Raw genomic sequence first — 19,303 nt, 5'->3', positions numbered from 1 at the left:
AATATTAGTGAGATATAAAAGCTTGTTCTTACTCCTCATTTAATGTTTTTGCTGATGAGCGCTGCGTAATATGTTGGCGCTTTAAAATACAATAAATAAATAAATGAATGACTGTCTCCATCAAAGTGTTCTTTTCAGATGCACTGTGCCTGTGTTCACTCTGGCACAAAGAACATTCCATTTAGCATAACGGAACCAATGCGAACAGATCCTATGGTTAGCAATAAGATCTGTTCACATCAGTCTGTTTGGAATGAATCAATTTGGTCAATTCTGACAAACAGAACGAAGTTCGTGCCCTGCATGATAATTCTGGATTGACTGGGTACCATGAATGGTGACGGAGTCAATGCTGGCCCTTAAGGACGGATGATCTCCATTCTCACTAGCCTGCTCGACAAGATACTCACCTGCCACCATTAATTCGGCTCAATGCATACTGGAAACACCAGTATACTGATCCCAGACATCCAGCAGCAAGACCGCGTTTAGAAATTTCTGGGCCTGATGCTGGACAAACCTGCTCGACCCCCTCACTCCTCTCCACTACTACAATTTGCAGAAAAAAAGCTCAAGTGTTCTCTTATTCATTCCCCCACATTGTAATATTTCATCACGTGCTCATTCCTCACAACACACACACTTAAAGGAACATTCTGTTGTCAGGCAGCTTCAACATGGTAGCACACAAGACTGGCCCGGCTGCCTGACATGGGCATACAGGAAGTTACTGCCTGGCTGATTCCCATGGGCCTCTTACCTCTGCTGTGTGTGTCCTCTCTGGCTTATTTGAAGCCTGTGTTGCGCTCTCATATGGCAGTAAATGCAGGTGACACAGGCTTCAATACAGCCAAAGGACACACACAGCAGGGATGGAGAAAGAGGTGCACGGGGACTGGCTGGTGATTGCCTGTATGCTCATTCCAGGCCGGGCTTTTGTGCACCATCCTGTACTATCAGTCTGGTATTGTTTATTAGTTACATTGTAGTGGCCACCAGGTAGTGATATGCAAATTGTAGTGGACAGCAGGTAATGACAGTTACATTGTAGTGGACAGCAGGTAGTAGGTAGATTGTAGTGGCCAGCAGGCAGTTATAGGCAGATTATAGCATTAGGTAGAAATCAGGGCTGTGGAGTCGGAGCAATTTTGGGTGCCTGGAGTCGGGAAAAAATGCACCGACTCTGACTCCTAATGAATTTGTAACTGTAATTAAAATAGAAAATATGATAAAATGTTTTATTTCTCAGATAATAGTCATTAAAAATAATGTATATATACAGTAATAGCTGTGCTCAGTCCACAAAAATGAAATAAACCAATCAAAATTAGTTACTTTTGCTGCTTCAATAAAGCAGTCCCCGTATTTTTAAAGTCAGATATACACATCTGATTGTGACTGTATATATGATGTGTACACAGGAATCTCTTATATATACTAAACAACATCTATGCTGTAAGAATAAATCCTGATGTGTAGCCGTGTCACTAATAGAGATGGTCAATGAGATGCTAAAAATTCTGGGTTGATGCTGATTTATGCAAATGTATGCACTCTCTTTGCTCATGAAATCAAATAATTTGATATGTTGTTAAAATTTGGTTTGGTGACTACGAATTAAAGGGTACCTGAGACGGATGAAAAGAAAAGTGTTATACATACCTGGGGCTTCCTCAGGCCCCCTTTAGGCCAATCAGTCCCTCGCTGTCCTCCACCACCTGGATCTTCTGCTATGAGTCCTGGTAATTCAGCCAGTCAGCACAGTCCAGCCACATGCCGCTCCTACAGCCAGGAGCGTTCTGCACCTGCGTAATAGTGCTGCGCAGGTGTAGTACGCTCCCGGCGGTGGAGTGTGTGCATGCGCACTATGCCAGACTGGCTCAAGTACCTGGACTCATAGCAGAAGATCCAGGTGGCAGAGGACAGCGAGGTACTGATTAGCCTGAAGGGGGCTGGAGGAAGTACCAGGTATGTACAAAACTTTAATTTCATCTGTCTCAGGTTTACTTTGTTATACGTTAGTACTATACTCTACATATGCACTCCCCACAGAGCTTCAGGGAATCCACTGAGAATGTTGTGCACATTGAACACAGAGGTGTTGTCTATCACCCATAAACCTGGTTCAGATTGTGCATGAAGAATGTGTAATAGAGGAAGAATCTCCTCATTCCCCTGCAGAGTACCTGCACATCATTCTTACATGTACCCACAGTTACATTGCCTAGGGGCTGATAGATGTTCTTTGTTCCGGTTTGTACCTTTTACAAGTACTCTTACCAAGGACTAGTTTTAGTCTAAAAGGAACAAATATAGTAGTCTACATATCCTTCTCACTTCAGTTGTCTTGTAAAATTCCTAAGTGTTGGCAGTTAAGAGACGAATTTCACGTTACATACTTTTAATCAACAAAATTGTAATATGCAAATTAGAGGAGTCGTAGTCGGTGGAATCCTAAACTGAGGAGTCGTAGTCGGTGGATTTTTGGACCGACTCCACAGCCCTGGTAGAAATAGGCAGATTGTAGTGATAGGGTAAACAGTAGTGGCTAGAGGGTAGTAATAGGTATATTGTAGTGGCTAACTAGTACTAATAGGTATATTGTACTGGCCAGGCAGAGGTAGGGATAGGTAGAATTTAGTAGCATTCGGGAGGAAGGGGTGAAAGTAAGGTTAACAGGGTGACTGGCAATAACAGTGGAAAGAGGCTACAAGCAGCAACGACACCAGGAACGGATTAAAAATGGCGACGGCAGAGGGAAGGGGTGACAAGCAGCAATTGTAACCGTTGAAAAGACAAAGGGAAGGAGCTACCAGGAGTGAAGACAGTGGGAAGGGGCAACCAGAATCAGAGACAGTGCTAAGGGGTGACCAGGTGTGAAGACATCTGGGAGGGGCAATCAGAAGCGAAGGCAGCAGGGAATTACAGCTCTTACTTACCATGGTTGTCAGTGAAGGTGTCTCCTGGACCACAGTGCAGGCTAGCTTCCACTATCATCTCTTCTTTCTGGCTCCCTGATTCACCGCTGTCCACTTTACACATGTGACCAGGGCCTAAAATGCGCAACCTGGGTGGGGCCAAAAAGGTGTGGTTAAAGGCAGAGCGTACCAGCCACCCGGCAGGGCGTCATTGCCAAACAGGCCAGTCATCACATGCGTCCAAATGTATCGTGTGTTCTGGCTGGAGCCGGAAGTGGTTATTGCGAGCTGGGGCCCGTGTGGCATTGCCACTGTTCAGGGAAGCACAATGAGCTGGTGTCAAATGGCACGGATCGGAAAACTGGATAGATGACTGATGGACAATAAATAATACTGATTTGTTTAAATGGAAAACAGATTTGTTTTTACAGGATCAGCTTTTTATCCGTTGCACTGTGAACCGGCCCTTACAGTAGCTGGTGTAAACTATAGAGTAGTGCAATGTCGGTGTTCTCCAACACCTCCTGCTTGACTTCTATCAAGTTTTAGAGGAAAATGCAGAGGATCAGTGCCATAGCCAGACAAACAGCAGGTTTAAATAGTGCTGGCCCTCTTCCTCTAATCATTTCTGAGACCCAGGATAAAAATGTAAATCAGGTAATTTGACTCAGATCACAGACAACAGACATTGCAGTCACTACTACAGTTTGCATTACCTGCTTTGTGTAAAAGGCGGAGTGCAGGTGAGCAGAATACTTTGGGACAGGCAGCTGTAAAAACATTTGAAGGGTAAGAACAAACATTTATTAATATGTTGGCAGTTTGTTTTGAACTTTCTGTTATTGCCCATTTAGGAGTAGATTTTTCCTGCATGGCCCGATTTTGTTGCACCTCACACTTTTTTAGGTAGGCATTCTTCTTTTTTTTATATAGAAATTATGTGCTTCAGGATTACTGTGTGTTTGCATTGTATTAAAGATCAATCTTGAACAATTAAAAAGTTTTGTTTGTAGAGGCAGGATACACTTGGTGATGCATATTGAATCAAGGTTTACACTGTCATTTCTGTGCCTTATTCTTCATTATCTGCCATCACTTTATTTGGTTTCTCTCTGTAGGTCACCCTTCATGTTTGGATATGTCATCAGAATTGGTCTCAGTAATAAGGAAATATCCCTGGCAATGTATGGAATGTAAAACATGTATAATTTGTGGTCAACCTCACCATGAAGAGGAGATGATGTTTTGCGATCACTGTGACCGGGGCTACCATACATTCTGTGTTGGACTTGGTGATCTCCCAACTGGTATGTGTTCCCAAGAGCATATGGTATATAGTATACAACAGGTGATGATTTGTTCACATGCAAAGACAAACGGAGTAGATGTCAGGGAATTGGGGCGGCTTCTCCATCATCTTCAATGGTACTGCACAGAGTACAATATGCATACATCAGATCAATTTAGCACCTGTCTTTATGAATCAACCCCAATCCTAATCAGTATGCATCTTGCAAAAGGCTAGTTTGATTGTACATGTTTCCAGTCTACCACACTGTACCACAGTGAGTATGCAACATATGATGTGGTACTTTAGAATATATGGAAATTTTAGAAAATATTCACTTTTTTTTTATTTAATCATTTGTGTGCAATGAAGTATGTTATAACTGGTATTAAAATCAAGTTTTACTTAATTTTATATATTTAGATTTTGTTTTTAATATAATATATACAAACACTTCCTATATCTATATTTTGCTGCATATTGAATACAGCCGTGCACTCACAGCGATGTGATTCTTAGCCTGGGTTAAGTAATTCGGAACTTCTTCCCCCAACATATCCATCCCTGCTAAATGTTTATTCAGGGAGAAAGTACTCAATTTACCATCCTTTTTAACTCCTGACCCTGTAGGCACCTCCAGACCATTTGCAAATATAAGTGAAAAAAGACATTTCCTAACCTGTTACCATTGGATAGCCTGTACTGGACACGATCGTGAATCACGGCTGGATTGCATCCCTGGGACCCGCTAGGCTATGCATGTCAGCCCACCACCCTAAGCAATTATAAGGAGTGCAATAAAAGTTGTAAAAAATAAATTAGCCTGGAAAAGATTGAAGCTGAAAATCAAATCGCAAGGGATATTGAATCTAACCCAAAGAAGTTTTACAACTACATCAACTCTAAGAAAGGTTGACTGTATTGGACTCCTAAAGGATGAGGGTGGGAACTCAATGGTGGATGACCAAGGTAAGGCAGAGTTATTAAATGCTTTCTTTGTGTCTGTCTTCACAAGGGAAACATCACTGTTGCAAATTACAGATGCAGAAGAGTCTCAATCTTCCAATTGTAATATTAAATACTTAACACAGGAAGAAGTGAAGGCAAGACTAAATAAATTAAAAATAGACAAGGCACCTGGCCTGGATGGCATGCATCCTCAGGTCCTAAGGGAATTAAGGGGTTTTTTTTAAAACAAAAAGAAGTTATTTGAACAGAATTTTGCATTTTACAAGGCATATGTGTACAGGGAGTGCAGAATTATTAGGCAAATTAGTATTTTAACCACATCATTCTCTTTATGCATGTTGTCTTACTCCAAGCTGTATAGGCTCGAAAGCCTACTACCAATTAAGCATATTAGGTGATGTGCATCTCTGTAATGAGAAGGGGTGTGGTCTAATGACATCAACACCCTATATTAGGTGTGCATAATTATTAGGCAACTTCCTTTCCTTTGGCAAAATGGGTCAAAAGAAGGACTTGACAGGCTCAGAAAAGTCAAAAATAGTGAGATATCTTGCAGAGGGATGCAGCACTCTTAAAATTGCAAAGCTTCTGAAGCGTGATCATCGAACAATCAAGCGTTTCATTCAAAATAGTCAACAGGGTCGCAAGAAGCTTGTGGAAAAACCAAGGCGCAAAATAACTGCCCATGAACTGAGAAAAGTCAAGCGTGCAGCTGCCAAGATGCCACTTGCCACCAGTTTGGCCATATTTCAGAGCTGCAACATCACTAGAGTGCCCAAAAGCACAAGGTGTGCAATACTCAGAGACATGGCCAAGGTAAGAAAGGCTGAAAGACGACCACCACTGAACAAGACACACAAGCTGAAACATCAAGACTGGGCCAAGAAATATCTCAAGACTTTTTCTAAGGTTTTATGGACTGATGAAATGAGAGTGAGTCTTGATGGGCCAGATGGATGGGCCCGTGGCTGGATTGGTAAAGGGCAGAGAGCTCCAGTCTGACTCAGATGCCAGCAAGGTGGAGGTGGAGTACTGGTTTGGGCTGGTATCATCAAAGATGAGCTTGTGGGGCCTTTTCGGGTTGAGGATGGAGTCAAGCTCAATTCCCAGTCCTACTGCCAGTTTCTGGAAGACATCTTCTTCAAGCAGTGGTACAGGAAGAAGTCTGCATCCTTCAAGAAAAACATGATTTTCTTCATGCAGGACAATGCTCCATCACACGCGTCCAAGTACTCCACAGCGTGGCTGGCAAGAAAGGGTATAAAAGAAGAAAAACTAATGACATGGCCTCCTTGTTCACCAGATCTGAACCCCATTGAGAACCTGTGGTCCATCATAAAATGTGAAATTTACAAGGAGGGAAAACAGTACACCTCTCTGAACAGTGTCTGGGAGGCTGTGGTTGCTGCTGCACGCAATGTTGATGGTGAACAGATCAAAACACTGACAGAATCCATGGATGGCAGGCTTTTGATTGTCCTTGCAAAGAAAGGTGGCTATATTGGTCACTGATTTGTTTTTGTTTTGTTTTTGAATGTCAAAAATGTATATTTGTGAATGTTGAGATGTTATATTGGTTTCACTGGTAAAAATAAATAATTGAAATGGGTGTATATTTGTTTTTTGTTACGTTGCCTAATAATTATGCACAGTAATAGTCACCTGCACACACAGATATCCCCCTAAAATAGCTAAAACTAAAAACAAACTAAAAACTACTTTCAAAAATATTCAGCTTTGATATTAATGAGTTTTTTTGGGTTCATTGAGAACATGGTTGTTGTTCAATAATAAAATTATTCCTCAAAAATACAACTTGCCTAATAATTCTGCACTCCCTGTATGTACATAGATCTTAAAAATACATGCATGGCTGTATTACAGGTATAGGGTGAATAATACATGAAGAAATTGCAATTGACTGTATGTAAGAGAGCAGTGGGAGATATAATCTTTATAAGGGATAACAAGCCAGGATTTGCAAATAAAAGTCAACAAGTATTTTAGAGTAAACAGAGATTTAACCCGTGTCCCTGATTACAAGCCTTAGTATTGAGAGTACATGCATTACCGATTCTTCCACCTATCCCAAACCAGGTGGAATTTCTTGCTTGAACCTCTGTGCAAATACACAAGCTTTTTGTATGGAATGGCGTTGTTTACTCTTTTGACCCAGTTTTCGAAAGAGGGGGCTATTGGGGATAACCATCTGAGTGCCACTTCCTGTCTAGCCATGAAGAGGACTTCAGATAAAAAGGTTTTTAGCGAGTTATCAAGGGCCTCATCTTGTATTACACCAAGGAGACAGATAATAGGGTCAGAGTTCAAGGGCAGCCCATCTTATCATGTAGAAACTTAGTAATTTGAGCCCAGAAGGGCAGAATGGATGAGCATTCCCATATTAAGTGGAAAAAAAGTAGGTGAGGTGGCTTGGCATTTGGGATATAGGTCAGATTGTTGTGGGTTGTATTTAGTTATTTGCTTGGGAATCAAGTAGGTTTGATGTAGTATATAAATTTGCGAAGTGCGCTCACGGATACAAGGAGAGACCCTTTTAGGAACAGAGAGTGCCTCGTCCCAGTCATCGTCTTGAATGTCTAAACCACAAGCTTCCCATTTATTCCGTGAGGGGGGATGAAATAGGCAGCTGCAATAGCGGAGAAAGGAAGGATCTGTCCTTTTGAGGCAATATGCCCAAGGAAAATCACTCCCTTGTTTATCCAAAAGGAGGGGTCAGGAACTGATCTAAGTTCTAGCAGGTGAGGTTTGTTCCAAAGGGGGGTATGATAACCAGTGCCTTTGTCACTATATATTTTTTTAACACATTTCCATACTTGTGCGGCCTGTAACAGAATAGTATTGTGTTTTTTCTCGCTAGGAATAAAACACTTGAGAGTATCTAAAGCTGGGCTTTCAATTGTAGGATCAGATGGATAACCCAGGGACTCAACGTTTGTGGAGGGAGGGACCAGGAACCAGGCTGAGATGTGCTGCATTGTGCCGCCAAATAATATTTCTGGAACACGGGGAAAGCAATGCCACCTAAGTTGGTCGGGTTTTGTAGAAGTGAGTGTTTCAGCTTAGCCCTGCCTTTACCCCAGAGAAAGCTTAGAAGTGCTGACTTCAGTTTAATAAAAAAAGGCGCATGGAATATATATCAGGGAATGGTGAATGATGTATAAAATTTTGGGGAGGAGTATCATTTTAATTAGACTATTCCTGCCGATTATCGTTAGGGGTAGCTTTGCCCAAGCATTGCACTGTGAGTGTGCTAAGGAGATTAGAGGATATACTTCCTGTATTAAGTTTTGAGAGGGATCGACCTGTATCAGGACTCCAAGATATTTGAAGGCATTGACAATTTGTAGCGGAGGGGAATTATCAACTGATGTAGTGGGCAGGGGGTCTAAAGAGAGAAGAACTGACTTGGATCGGTTTACTTGCAGTCCAGAATAGATGCCGGATTCTTCTATAATTTCAAGGGCACGAGACAGGGATGGGCCAGAATCTGCAAGATATAAGATCGTGTCGTCTGCATAGAGACTGATTTTATCTTCATAAGATTTAGTTTTAAATCCTATAATTTCAGGTGAGCTACGAATACGGGAGGCCAGGGGTTCTGCAACTAAGGTCTCGTGCCCCTACCCAAAGGAAAGGAGGGAGAAATCCATGAGTTGGTACTAACCCTGGCCGTAGGCTGGGAGTATAATATGCGTACCCATCTTTTAAAGTTTTCTCCCATACCGAACCTGGAAAGGACTGCGTATAAGAAGGGCCATTCAACCGTATCAAAGGCCTTAGCCATCTCCAGTGATGCAATAGCATGGGATCCACAGTTTAAATGAGGGGCCTGAATATTAGTAAATAGCCTCCTGATATTTATTGCCGTGTTTTTCCCAGGCATAAATCCTGTCTGGTCCGAATGAATTAGGGTTAGAATGACTTCATTTAGATGCATTGCCAGGACTTTAGCTAGAATTTTGATGTCGGTGGGTAGAAGGGAGATTGGTCTGTAAGAGTCACAGAGTAACGGGTCCTTTCCAGGTTTGGGGATTACAACTACCAAGGCCTCGTTCATAGAGGAAGGAAGCTTTTGCTTTTCAAAGGCATCAAGGAGTACGTCAAGTAGGGGCTCTGCAAGTTGTTCAGAGAAATTTTTGTATACGTCTAATGGGATACCGTCTAGACCAGGGGCTTTAGTATTTGGGAAACTAGCAATTGCTATTTCTATGGGTGATGGGTTTATCTAGTTGTGATTGTTGGTTATCTGATAGTCTAGGTAGATTTAATTCTGCTAGAAATATCTCAGAGTCCGTTTGGGAGGCATGAGTTTGACTAGTGTATAGTTGTCTATAATATTTGGCAAATGTATCATTGATTTCTTGTGGGGCGTAAACAGTGTGGCCTGAAGGGGAGTTTATTTGCGAGATAACAGGAGGGGATGAATAAGTTTTAGCCGTCCTTGCGAGTAAAGTTCCCGCCTTTTCCCCCTGCTCGTATACCGATTGCTTATTAAAAAATTGTTTACGAAGTGTAATCTTTTCAACTAATTCACGATGGGCAGCCTGCGCAGATTTCCATGCTTGCTTAGTTGTGGGTGATTGGTTTGAGTGGTAAAGTGCTTCTGCCTGTGTCACTTGTTTAGCAAGTGTTTCAAGGCGGGCCTTAGTGTCACCTTTACATCTAGCCACTGCTTGGATTAGGATACCCCTCAAGTAGGCTTTAAATGTATCCCACACTAAAGCTTTATCGTCATCATCTCTGTGAATAAAGAAAATTTCGGTGATTTGCTTAAAGAGGCCATCATCAGCAAGAAGTAGACTTATACAGAAAGGGTTAAATTTCCAAAATTTAAATGGAGGCTTAATACCTAACTGCAAAGTAAGGCTGAGGGGAGAGTGGTCCGAAACCAAGCATGGCAGGATGGAAATATTTGACACCAATGAGGTAAGGTATCTGGAGAGGAGAAACATATCTAATCGAGAGAAGGTGTTGTATGTTGAGGATTCGCATGTATAACCCGGGGAGCTTGGGTGACGAACTCTCCATACATCAGTTAGGTCTATTTCAGTTAGCAACTGGGAGAATGCTGTTTGTTTGTTTGGTTTGGGGCGGAGATCTATCCAATGCTGGATTGCATACATTGTTAAAATCTCCCGCCCATACTGCAGGTACTCCCGGATATTTAAGTGAAAATTTCAGACCTTCCTTAAGTATCAAGGAGGAGTATGGGGGAGGGATGTAGATTGCCAATAGGAGGAGCTGTTCACAGGGCAATTGTGCAGTGTATAAAGACATATCTGCCAAGGGGATCCGCCACCACCTCTAGGGCTTTAAAATGTATGCTCCTGCTAATGAGAATGGAGACGCCTCGGGAATATTGCGAGTAGGTGGCATGGTATGACCATCCTATCCAGCCACGTCTTAGAGAGAGCAGTTTAGTGCCAGTGAGATGAGTTTCAGTAAGGATTACAATATCTGGCTTGTGGCCCTTTAAATATTGCAAAACCACACTCCTTTTAATTTTGTCATTAAGTCCCCGAACGTTCCATGCAACAAAATTGACTGCGTCATTTTGAGATAAGATAAGAGGTGGTGTCGGATCTCCGCACAGTGTAGTAAAAATGAAAGCATCGATGCTTAGTAGATATAACTCAATACGCCTTGCAAAAAATAGTATAAATTTAACATAACCCATCCCAAACCCACCCTGCTCAGACTCTTAACTGAACTGAGCTTGAACCCAAAAACCCAACAAATCAAAACTGATGTTTTAATCAGGTGCAAAATTACTTCTGTAGGCACCTGCTGGGTAACCAGGCGATGTGTGACATCTGCAGCTCCGCTCTGTGCAAAAACTTTGCATAGAGATATAAATGGAGAGTACAGATGACACTCATCTACCAACACAGGACAGCAGGGAGAAGGGAAGGGAGAGCGTTTATAGGATAAAAGGGAGGGGGGAGGAGGTATTGGATAAGAAGGAAAAATACCTGCATACGTAGATACTCAGAGCTACAGACACGAAGGGATGGAGGAATGAGGGGCCCAGTGACGGCAAGAGTATCAAAAATTACTCTGCGGTGTAGGCAATTGGAAGGGGAAACTGGGGAGAATACAGAGGGAAGTAGGAAGTGCAGTCTATAACATATTTGACTGTCTAATGAGCATATGACTACCATCTTAGATAACATAGAGTGTGACATATACAATAGTTCAGGGGTATTGTATATGAAGCATATAAAGCATATAAACCCATCAACGTCGTACGGTCTCGTGAGAAGAACATATTAGTGCATTGCTACCGAGAGTTGTTGAATGTCCGTGGAGAACTACATGCATTGCTCTATGGGATACAACCCGTGCAGATTTAGTGCTTTACTAGGTTCCCAAGTTCACCGAGTGCACAAATATTCGAGCATAGATGAGTCTCTGGGGTTTAATAATGGTTCACATGTTAGGTGCATTAAATTGGCAATAGGGGTAGCGTCTTTTGGAGAAGTCAAATCAGTGGTGTTCTTGTGCGGAACCATGAGTACCTCGCACTGTCTATAGGTATGGATGGAAGGGGAGAAGGCCGAGTTCTAGGCGAAGGGACATGAGTTACTCAAAGGGACAGTGAGGTCAAAAGATAGACGTAAAAGCTATAGGTTTGTGCAGATGGGGACAACTCACCGTTAGATGGGCTGCGGGCACAGTTCAACCATCGGCTTGATCCGAGGGGGAGCGGCGAGATTTAGGCTGGGCTTCTAGCCAGGTCAGGGCCTCTTTAGGGTTTTCAAAGAAGTGAGTTTTCCTATCCGCTACAACGCGGAGTTTGGCGGGAAAAAGCATGGCGTAAGGATAAGAGGCTTCTCTGAGCGATTTCTTCACAGCGGTGAACTGTGCCCATTGCTTCTGTACAGATGCTGAGTAATCCGGGTAGGAGATCCGGGCATTTTGATAGATGTCACCTTTTTCCCGGGCAGCTTTTAGGATTGCATCGCGATCACAATAATTAAGGACTTTAAAAATAAAGGTCCGTGGAGGTAAGCCCGGAGCAGGCATTCTTGGGGATATCCGATGTGCCCTTTCTATGATGAAGACCGCGGAGAATGCGTCATGGCCGAAGATATCAATCGGGAGTTTTTCAGCGAAGTCTTCAGGGGCTGTGCCTTCTACTTTTTCTGGAAGCCCAACGATGCGAATATTAGACATGCGATTGCGGTTTTCAGTATCTTCCTGTCTGTTATTTACAGATTTTACTTCACTTTCCAGTACAAGTACTTTAGGTGGGATAGGCCTGAACTCGTCCTCCATTGTGCTGATGCGACTTTCAGTTACAGTTACACGAGAACAGAGATTGTTTATGTCCTGGCGTAGGAGGGATACATCTGTTTTCACTTCTCCAAGAGTGGTAGTAATTCCTGTGAGACTGGCTTGACAGCATGAGATCGCTTCCATTATCTGCAGTGATGGCGCAGGCTGTTCTTCATCAGAGGTTTCTTCTTCCTCTTGGTCACCTCTCCTGAACTTTTGCAGCTTAGAGGCCGCTTCTGTGTTCCTAATCCGAGACAGCTGGGTATTGGAATGTTCAGAAGAAGATAAGGGGTAAGCTGGTGCAGGTTTTGTCCAGAAAGAAGGATAATTACAGTAGTTTAAACATGATTTTGTGTGTCCTGTGCGGGAGCTCTCTGGAGAAGCTTCTTCACATACCGACTTCCGGTCACGCCCCCAAGGGGAATTAAGTTTAGTCCTAGATAAACCCCTCTGTCTTATCTTTTGTGACTCACTTTCAACTGGCAGATTTCCTGTAGATCGGCGTACTGCCCACGTTTTCCCATTATTTGACCTCCCTGGCGGTAAGCCCGACACAGTGTCGGGCTAGCCGCCGGAGAGGATCGCATGGCCCCCTGAGGATTTTTCTTAATTGTTTTAAATGCTTAAGCTAGCACTTTGCTAGCTAAATATTCCCCCCAAGTGCCTCCACTCTCCCCCCGATTACCACAATTATACGTACCCCCCCAAGGATCCCGCGATGGCGCAGCCTCCCAATCGGCTCCAGGCTTCGCTATGGGGTGGATCGAGACTGCGCATGACGTCATGGACGATCGTCGCCATAGCGATGACTGAAGCTAAACAGTGAAGCTGCGGCTCTCGCGGGACAGTGGACGGGTAAATATTACCGGCAGCGATCGGGGGATCAGAGGAGTGCCGGAGGACTTGGGGGGCATATTTAGCTAGCAAAGTGCTAGCTTAAACATTTCAATCAAATTGTATTTTAAAAAAATCCTCCCGCGGACGCAGCATCTGAAACTGCGTACCGCCAGGGAGGTTAAGAAGGGCAAAAGATCAGATCCAGGAAATTATAGACCAGTAAGCTTAACCTCAGTTATTAAATATCAAATATTGAGGGGTTACTAAGAGATACTATACATGACTTCATAGTAGAAAATAATCTTATTTCTCAGCATCAGCATGGATTTACTAAAGACAGGTTCTGTTTGACTAACATGCTCAGCTTTTATGAGGTAGTGAACGCTAATGTGGCTATTGGGAATGCTGTAGATGTGATATACTTTGACTTTGCAAAGGCCTTCAACACTGTTCCCCACAAAAGTCTGGTGCAAAAGTTGAGGATGCAAGGACTGGGGAGGAGTCTGTGTGCATGGATAGCAAACTGGCTTAATAGACAGAAAACAGAGTTGATGTCAATGGATCATACTCAAAATGGGGGACTGTTAGCAGTGGGGTCCCACAGGGTTCTGTACTGGGTCCAGTGCTCTTCAATTTATTTATTAATGACCTAGTAGATGCAGTAAAAAGCAATGTTGCTATTTTTGCAGATGATACAAATTGTGCAGAATCATTAACTCTCAGGAAGACGGTGACATTTTGCAACAGGATCTGGTTAGGATGGCTATATGGACACATAAATGGCAGAATGAAATTCAAGGTTGAAAAATGTAAAGTCATGCATTTTGGTCGTACTAATGGTCTAGCACCATACAAAATAAATGGAATATAGTTGGGGACATCAAACTTGGAGGAGGACTTAGGAGTACTCATCGACAAAAAGTTAAATAATCGTATTCTATGCCAAGCCATTGCAGCTAAAGCTAATAAAATTTTGGGATGCATTAAAGAGACTCTGAAGCCTCGTTAAAATAATGTTTTTATTTTAAAAAGCTCTTAAGCATGTTTGCCCAACCTAAAACGCTGCATCCCCGCAGGTGAAAACTAAATGAATCACCCCAAACTCGCTGGGGCGGATTGCGGGACTCCTTCCGTGAGAGGCAGAGCTTTTGGCTGCAGTGCTGCCTCTTCACGTGTCCATCTGCTGCGGATCTCCGCCTCTCCCCACCCCTCTGTCTTCTTTCACTGAGGGGCGGGTGGAGAGGTGGAGATATGTGCGGATTGATGCGCATGGAGGCAGAGCTGCAACTGAAAGCTCTGCCTTCTTAGGGCAGCAAAATCCATGACCAAGAAAGTTGTGGATTTTGCCAGGGGTGTTAGGGGTGATTAATTTAGTTTTCAGCCGCGGGGATGCGGCATTTTAGTTTGAGCAAACATGCTTAAAGAGAACCCGAGGTGGGGTTCTAAGAATATCTGCACACAGAGGCTGGGTCTGCCTATATTGCCCAGCCTCTGTTGCTATCTCAATTCCCCCTAAGTTCCCCCTGCGCTCTGCTATGCCCCAATAAATCACAGCCGCGCTGTTGACACGCAGCGGGCTGTGTTTACCTCTGTACTGTCACTCTCGCCGCTCCCCCTGCCTCCTGCATAGCTTCGGTCCCCGCCCACGTCCCTTCCCTCCAATCAGCGGGGAGGGAAGGGACGCAGGCGGGGACCGGAGCTATGCAGGAGGCGGGAAAGCGGCGAGAGTGACACCACAGAGGGAAACACAGCCCGCTGCGACACGCTGCATGTCGACAGCGCGGCTGTGATTTATGGGGGACAGCAGAGCGCAGGGGGAACTTAGGGGGGATTGAGATAGCAACAGAGGCTGGGCAATATAGGCAGACCCAGCCTCTGTGTGCAGATAGCATTGTCAGAACCCCACCTCGGGTTCTCTTTAAGAGGTTTTTAAAATAAAAATATGATTTTAAGGCGGCTTCAGAGTCTCTTTAAAAGGGAAATAAAAACTCGAGATGGTAGCATAATATTGCCCCTGTTTAATTCTCTAGAAAGACCACATCTGGAATATGGAATTCAGTTTTGGGCACCACATTACAGGAAAGATATTGCAGTTTTAGAGCAGATGCAGAGATGGCAACAAAATTGATACGAGTGATGGAAGGTCTCACTTACCAAGAAAGGTTAAAGTGGGTTTCTTTAGAGAAAAGACGCCTTAGAAAGGATCTAATATGTATAAATACATCAGAGGGCAATCTAAAAGCTTGGCGGATGAGCTTTTTGTCCCTAGGCCTTCTCAAAGGACTAGAGGACATGATCTGCGCATGGAGGAAAACCGTTTTAGCCATTTATTTAGCAAAGGGTTATTTACAGTAAGAGTAATTAAGATGTGGAATGCATTGCCACACGAAGTAGTTATGGCAAATTCTATACCTGCATTTAAAGGGGGCTTAGATGCTTTCCTTGCATTGAAAGACATCCATGGCTACAATTACTATGAAATGCCCAGTTAATGTTGATCCAGGGATTTTATCTGATTGCCATCTGGAGTCAGGAAGGAACAAGAGGATTAAGCTTGCGAGTTAAAAGCGCAAGTTAAAATGTCAGCGTGCCCGCTACGAGCGGTAGTGCTGCCTAGGGTGCGCTGGTAACTTACGCAGGCTCCTTTTAAATAACGGCCCCTCTTTCAATCCCGCCCGTCAAGTGACAGACAGCCTATTGGGCCCATCAAAGTGTCAGAACACTACAAGCTGTGTCACATCCACCCACCCCTTATACGTTGATGCAGAGCCAGGAGTGGGCCACAGCAATGCAGGTGGGGGTGCAGGGCCGGAGCTACCATAGGAAAAAATAGGCAACTGCCCCAGGGCCCCAGAGCCTGTAGGGGCCCCTAAGGTGTCCCTCCCCATCTTAACTGTTGCTCCCCAGGGACTCTGCATAATCTGTTAAGTTGGGAGGTGATTGGGGGAGGGTCAGCAGCCAGCTCAGGGTCCCAGGAGGGAAATTTCGCTGCAACAAAGGGCCTCTGATGGCGCTTTTTGGTCGTGGGGGTGTCTGTTGGGGGGGGGGGCAGGCTAATTTTGCCCTAGGGTCCAATTGTTACTTGAACCGGCCCTGTGGGGGTGGCCGTAGTTTCTGAAGATTCCAGATGAGTATGATCAAGTGTATCAGGCATAAGGTGTATACTCTCTTCTTAATTGTATTCACTATAGATGTAGTTTACAGTACTTGGACTTTGCAAAGGCTTTTGACACTGTTCACCACAATAGGCTGGTGCTGAAGCTGAGGATAAAGGAACTAGGAGAAAGTGTGTGTGTGTGTGTGTGTGTGTGTGTGTGTGTGTGTGTGTGTGCGTGCGTGCGTGCGTGCGTGCGTGCGTGCGTGCGTGCGTGCGTGCGTGCGTGCGTGCGTGCATAGAGAACTGGTTAACGGATAGAAGGCAAAGAGTGGTGGCAAACGGAACCTACTCAAAATGGAAAACTGTTAGCAGTGGGGTACCACAGGGGTCAGTACTTAATCCAATCCAATGTATTTACTAACCACCTTAGCGGTATGGACGAGCTCAGCTCGTCCATTACCGCCAGAGGGTGCCGCTCAGGCCCTGCTGGGCCAATTTTGATCAAATAAAAATCAGCACACGCAGGCACTTTGCCAGCCGCGTGTGCTGCCTGATCGCCGCCGCTATGCGGCGATCCGCCGCGAGCAGCGGCGAAAGAGGGTCCCCCTAGCCGCCTGAGCCCTGCGCAGCCGGAACAAATAGTTCCGGCCAGCGCTAAGGGCTGTATCGGAGGCGGCTGACGTCAGGACGTCGGCTGACGTCCATGACGTCACTCCGCTCGTCGCCATGGCGACGAGGTAAGCGAAACACGGATCTTCCGTGTTACTTCTGGCCGCCGGAGGCGATCAGAAGAACGCCTCCGGAGCGCCCTCTAGTGGGCTTTCATGCAGCCAACTTGCAGTTGGCTGCATGAAATAGTTTTTTTTTAATTAAAAAAAAACCCTCCCGCAGCTGCCCTGGCGATCTTAATAGAACGCCAGGGTGGTTAATGATTTAGTAGACGGAATACAGAGTAATGTAGCCATCTTTACAAATCATACAAAATTATGAAGCATTATCAACACTAAGATGGATAGTGACATATTACAGCAGGATCTTGACAACATGGCCATAGGGGGAGGCACATGGCAGATTAAATTCAATGTTGATAAATGTAAAGTCATGCACCTTGGACATACCAATGGTAGATCAACATATATAATGGCATACAGTTGGGAACAGCAGACTTGGAGAAAAACTTAGGAATACTGGTCAATAACAAATTAGGTAATCCTATACAATGCCAAGCAGCAGTAGCTAAAGCAAATACATTTCTGTGATGCATAAAACGGGAAATAATATCTCGAGATGCTAGTATACTACTCCCTCTGTATAAATCACTTGTGAGGACACATTTGGAGTATGAGATGCAGTTTTGGGCACCACACTAAAGAAAGGACATTGACCATAGTCATTTATTTAGGAAAGTGTTCTTTACAGTAAGAGTGATTAAGATGTGGAATGTATTGCCGCAGGAAGTATTTATGGCAAATTCTATACCTGCATTTAAAGGGGGCTTAGATGCTTTCCTTGCGTTGAAAGACATCCATGGCACATTTACTAGGTAATGCCCAATGATGTTGATCCAGGGATTTTATCTGATTGCCATCTGGAGTCGGGAAGGAATTTTTTCCCTTTTGGGGCTAATTTGACTATGCCTTGTAAGGGTTTTTTGCCTTCCTCTGTATCAACAGGGATAAGTGGGGGAGCAGGCTGGTGGTGTACTTTGTTCATGTCTTTTTTTTCAACCCAAATAACTATGTAACTATGACCTTCTAGAACGGGTGCAAAGACGGGCAACTAAATTAGTCGAAAGGATGGAAGAGTTCACTTACGGTCGGACAAAACTAGGTTTATTTAGCTTGGGGAAAAGGTGACTGACAGGTGACCTGATTAACGTATACATACATCAGAGGGATGTAACAAAAGCTTGGCAGATGAGCTTTTTATCCCTAAGGTTGTACAATGGACAAGGGGACATGATCTGCGTATGCAGGAAAAACGTTTTATGCCATCTATTTAGAAAAAGGTCCTTCACAGTGAGAGTGGTTAACATCTGGAACATCTTACCTCAGGAAGTAGTTATGGCAAACGCTATATCTGAATTTAAAGAGGACACGGATGCTTTCCTTGCATTGAGGGCATCCACGGCTATAATTATTAGGTAATTCCCGGTAGAGTTGATCTAGGGATTTATCTGACTGCCATCTAGAGTCGGGAAGGAAATTTTCCCTTTTAACGCTAATTGGCCCATTCCTTGTAAAGTTTTTTGCCTTCCCCTGGATCAACTGGGATATGTGCAGGTTCGGATGGTGTTTCTTGTTGTTGTTGTTTTTCTGGTTGAACTTAATGGACGGGAGTCTTTTTAAAAAAATATATATATATATATATATATATATATACTTTTTTTAATTAATAACTACCTGGCTGATGCCCAAGAGCAGTTGCCACATTGATGCATTATTACAAAGGAGGAAAGCAAAATGTGCGTTGAATGTCCTTCCATTCTGCACTCTCTGCTATAATCGTAGTGAGGGTAGTTATTAATTGATGAAATATAAATAAAATGGGGGGGAGGCATCTATGTTAAACTACTTTTACACCTAATGCACCTTGATCTTGTGCTAAAGCCTAACCCCCCCCCCATCACACAATCACAAGGCCCTAGTGCAGTGCACTAAAGTAACGTAGTGCACGAGAATACTGTAACACTCATATACACTACACGCCTTCTACCATGGCATTTAGATTCAGGACATACACGCTGCAGAAACAATCAATGAACATACTTACGCATGCCTCATCTGCAGGCAGCCCTCTGTCTCTCTTTCCCAGACTTGGCAGCTGCTGTTTTTTGTTTTTTTTTGGGGGGGGGGGTATTTTCGACTTCAAATAATCTCTTTATTTGAATACGGA

The 19,303-nt window shown here is 43.8% G+C and overlaps 1 protein-coding gene across 1 annotated transcript in view; it reads left to right on the top strand.

Annotated features, from left to right (window-relative positions):
* The window catches only part of PHF10 (PHD finger protein 10), a 475,129-nt gene that overhangs the window by 415,182 nt on the left and 40,644 nt on the right, over positions 1-19,303 (top strand). The window contains exon 9 of the mRNA XM_068233401.1: positions 4,037-4,225. Coding sequence (XP_068089502.1) covers positions 4,037-4,225 — 189 coding nt within the window. The remainder of the gene's footprint in view (positions 1-4,036; positions 4,226-19,303) is intronic.

This window comes from Hyperolius riggenbachi, chromosome 4, assembly GCF_040937935.1.
Source record: "Hyperolius riggenbachi isolate aHypRig1 chromosome 4, aHypRig1.pri, whole genome shotgun sequence".
Classification (NCBI taxonomy): Eukaryota; Metazoa; Chordata; class Amphibia; order Anura; family Hyperoliidae; genus Hyperolius; species Hyperolius riggenbachi.
The sequence above is the reverse complement of the archived record's forward strand: the minus strand, read 5'-3'. Positions and strand labels throughout refer to the sequence as shown.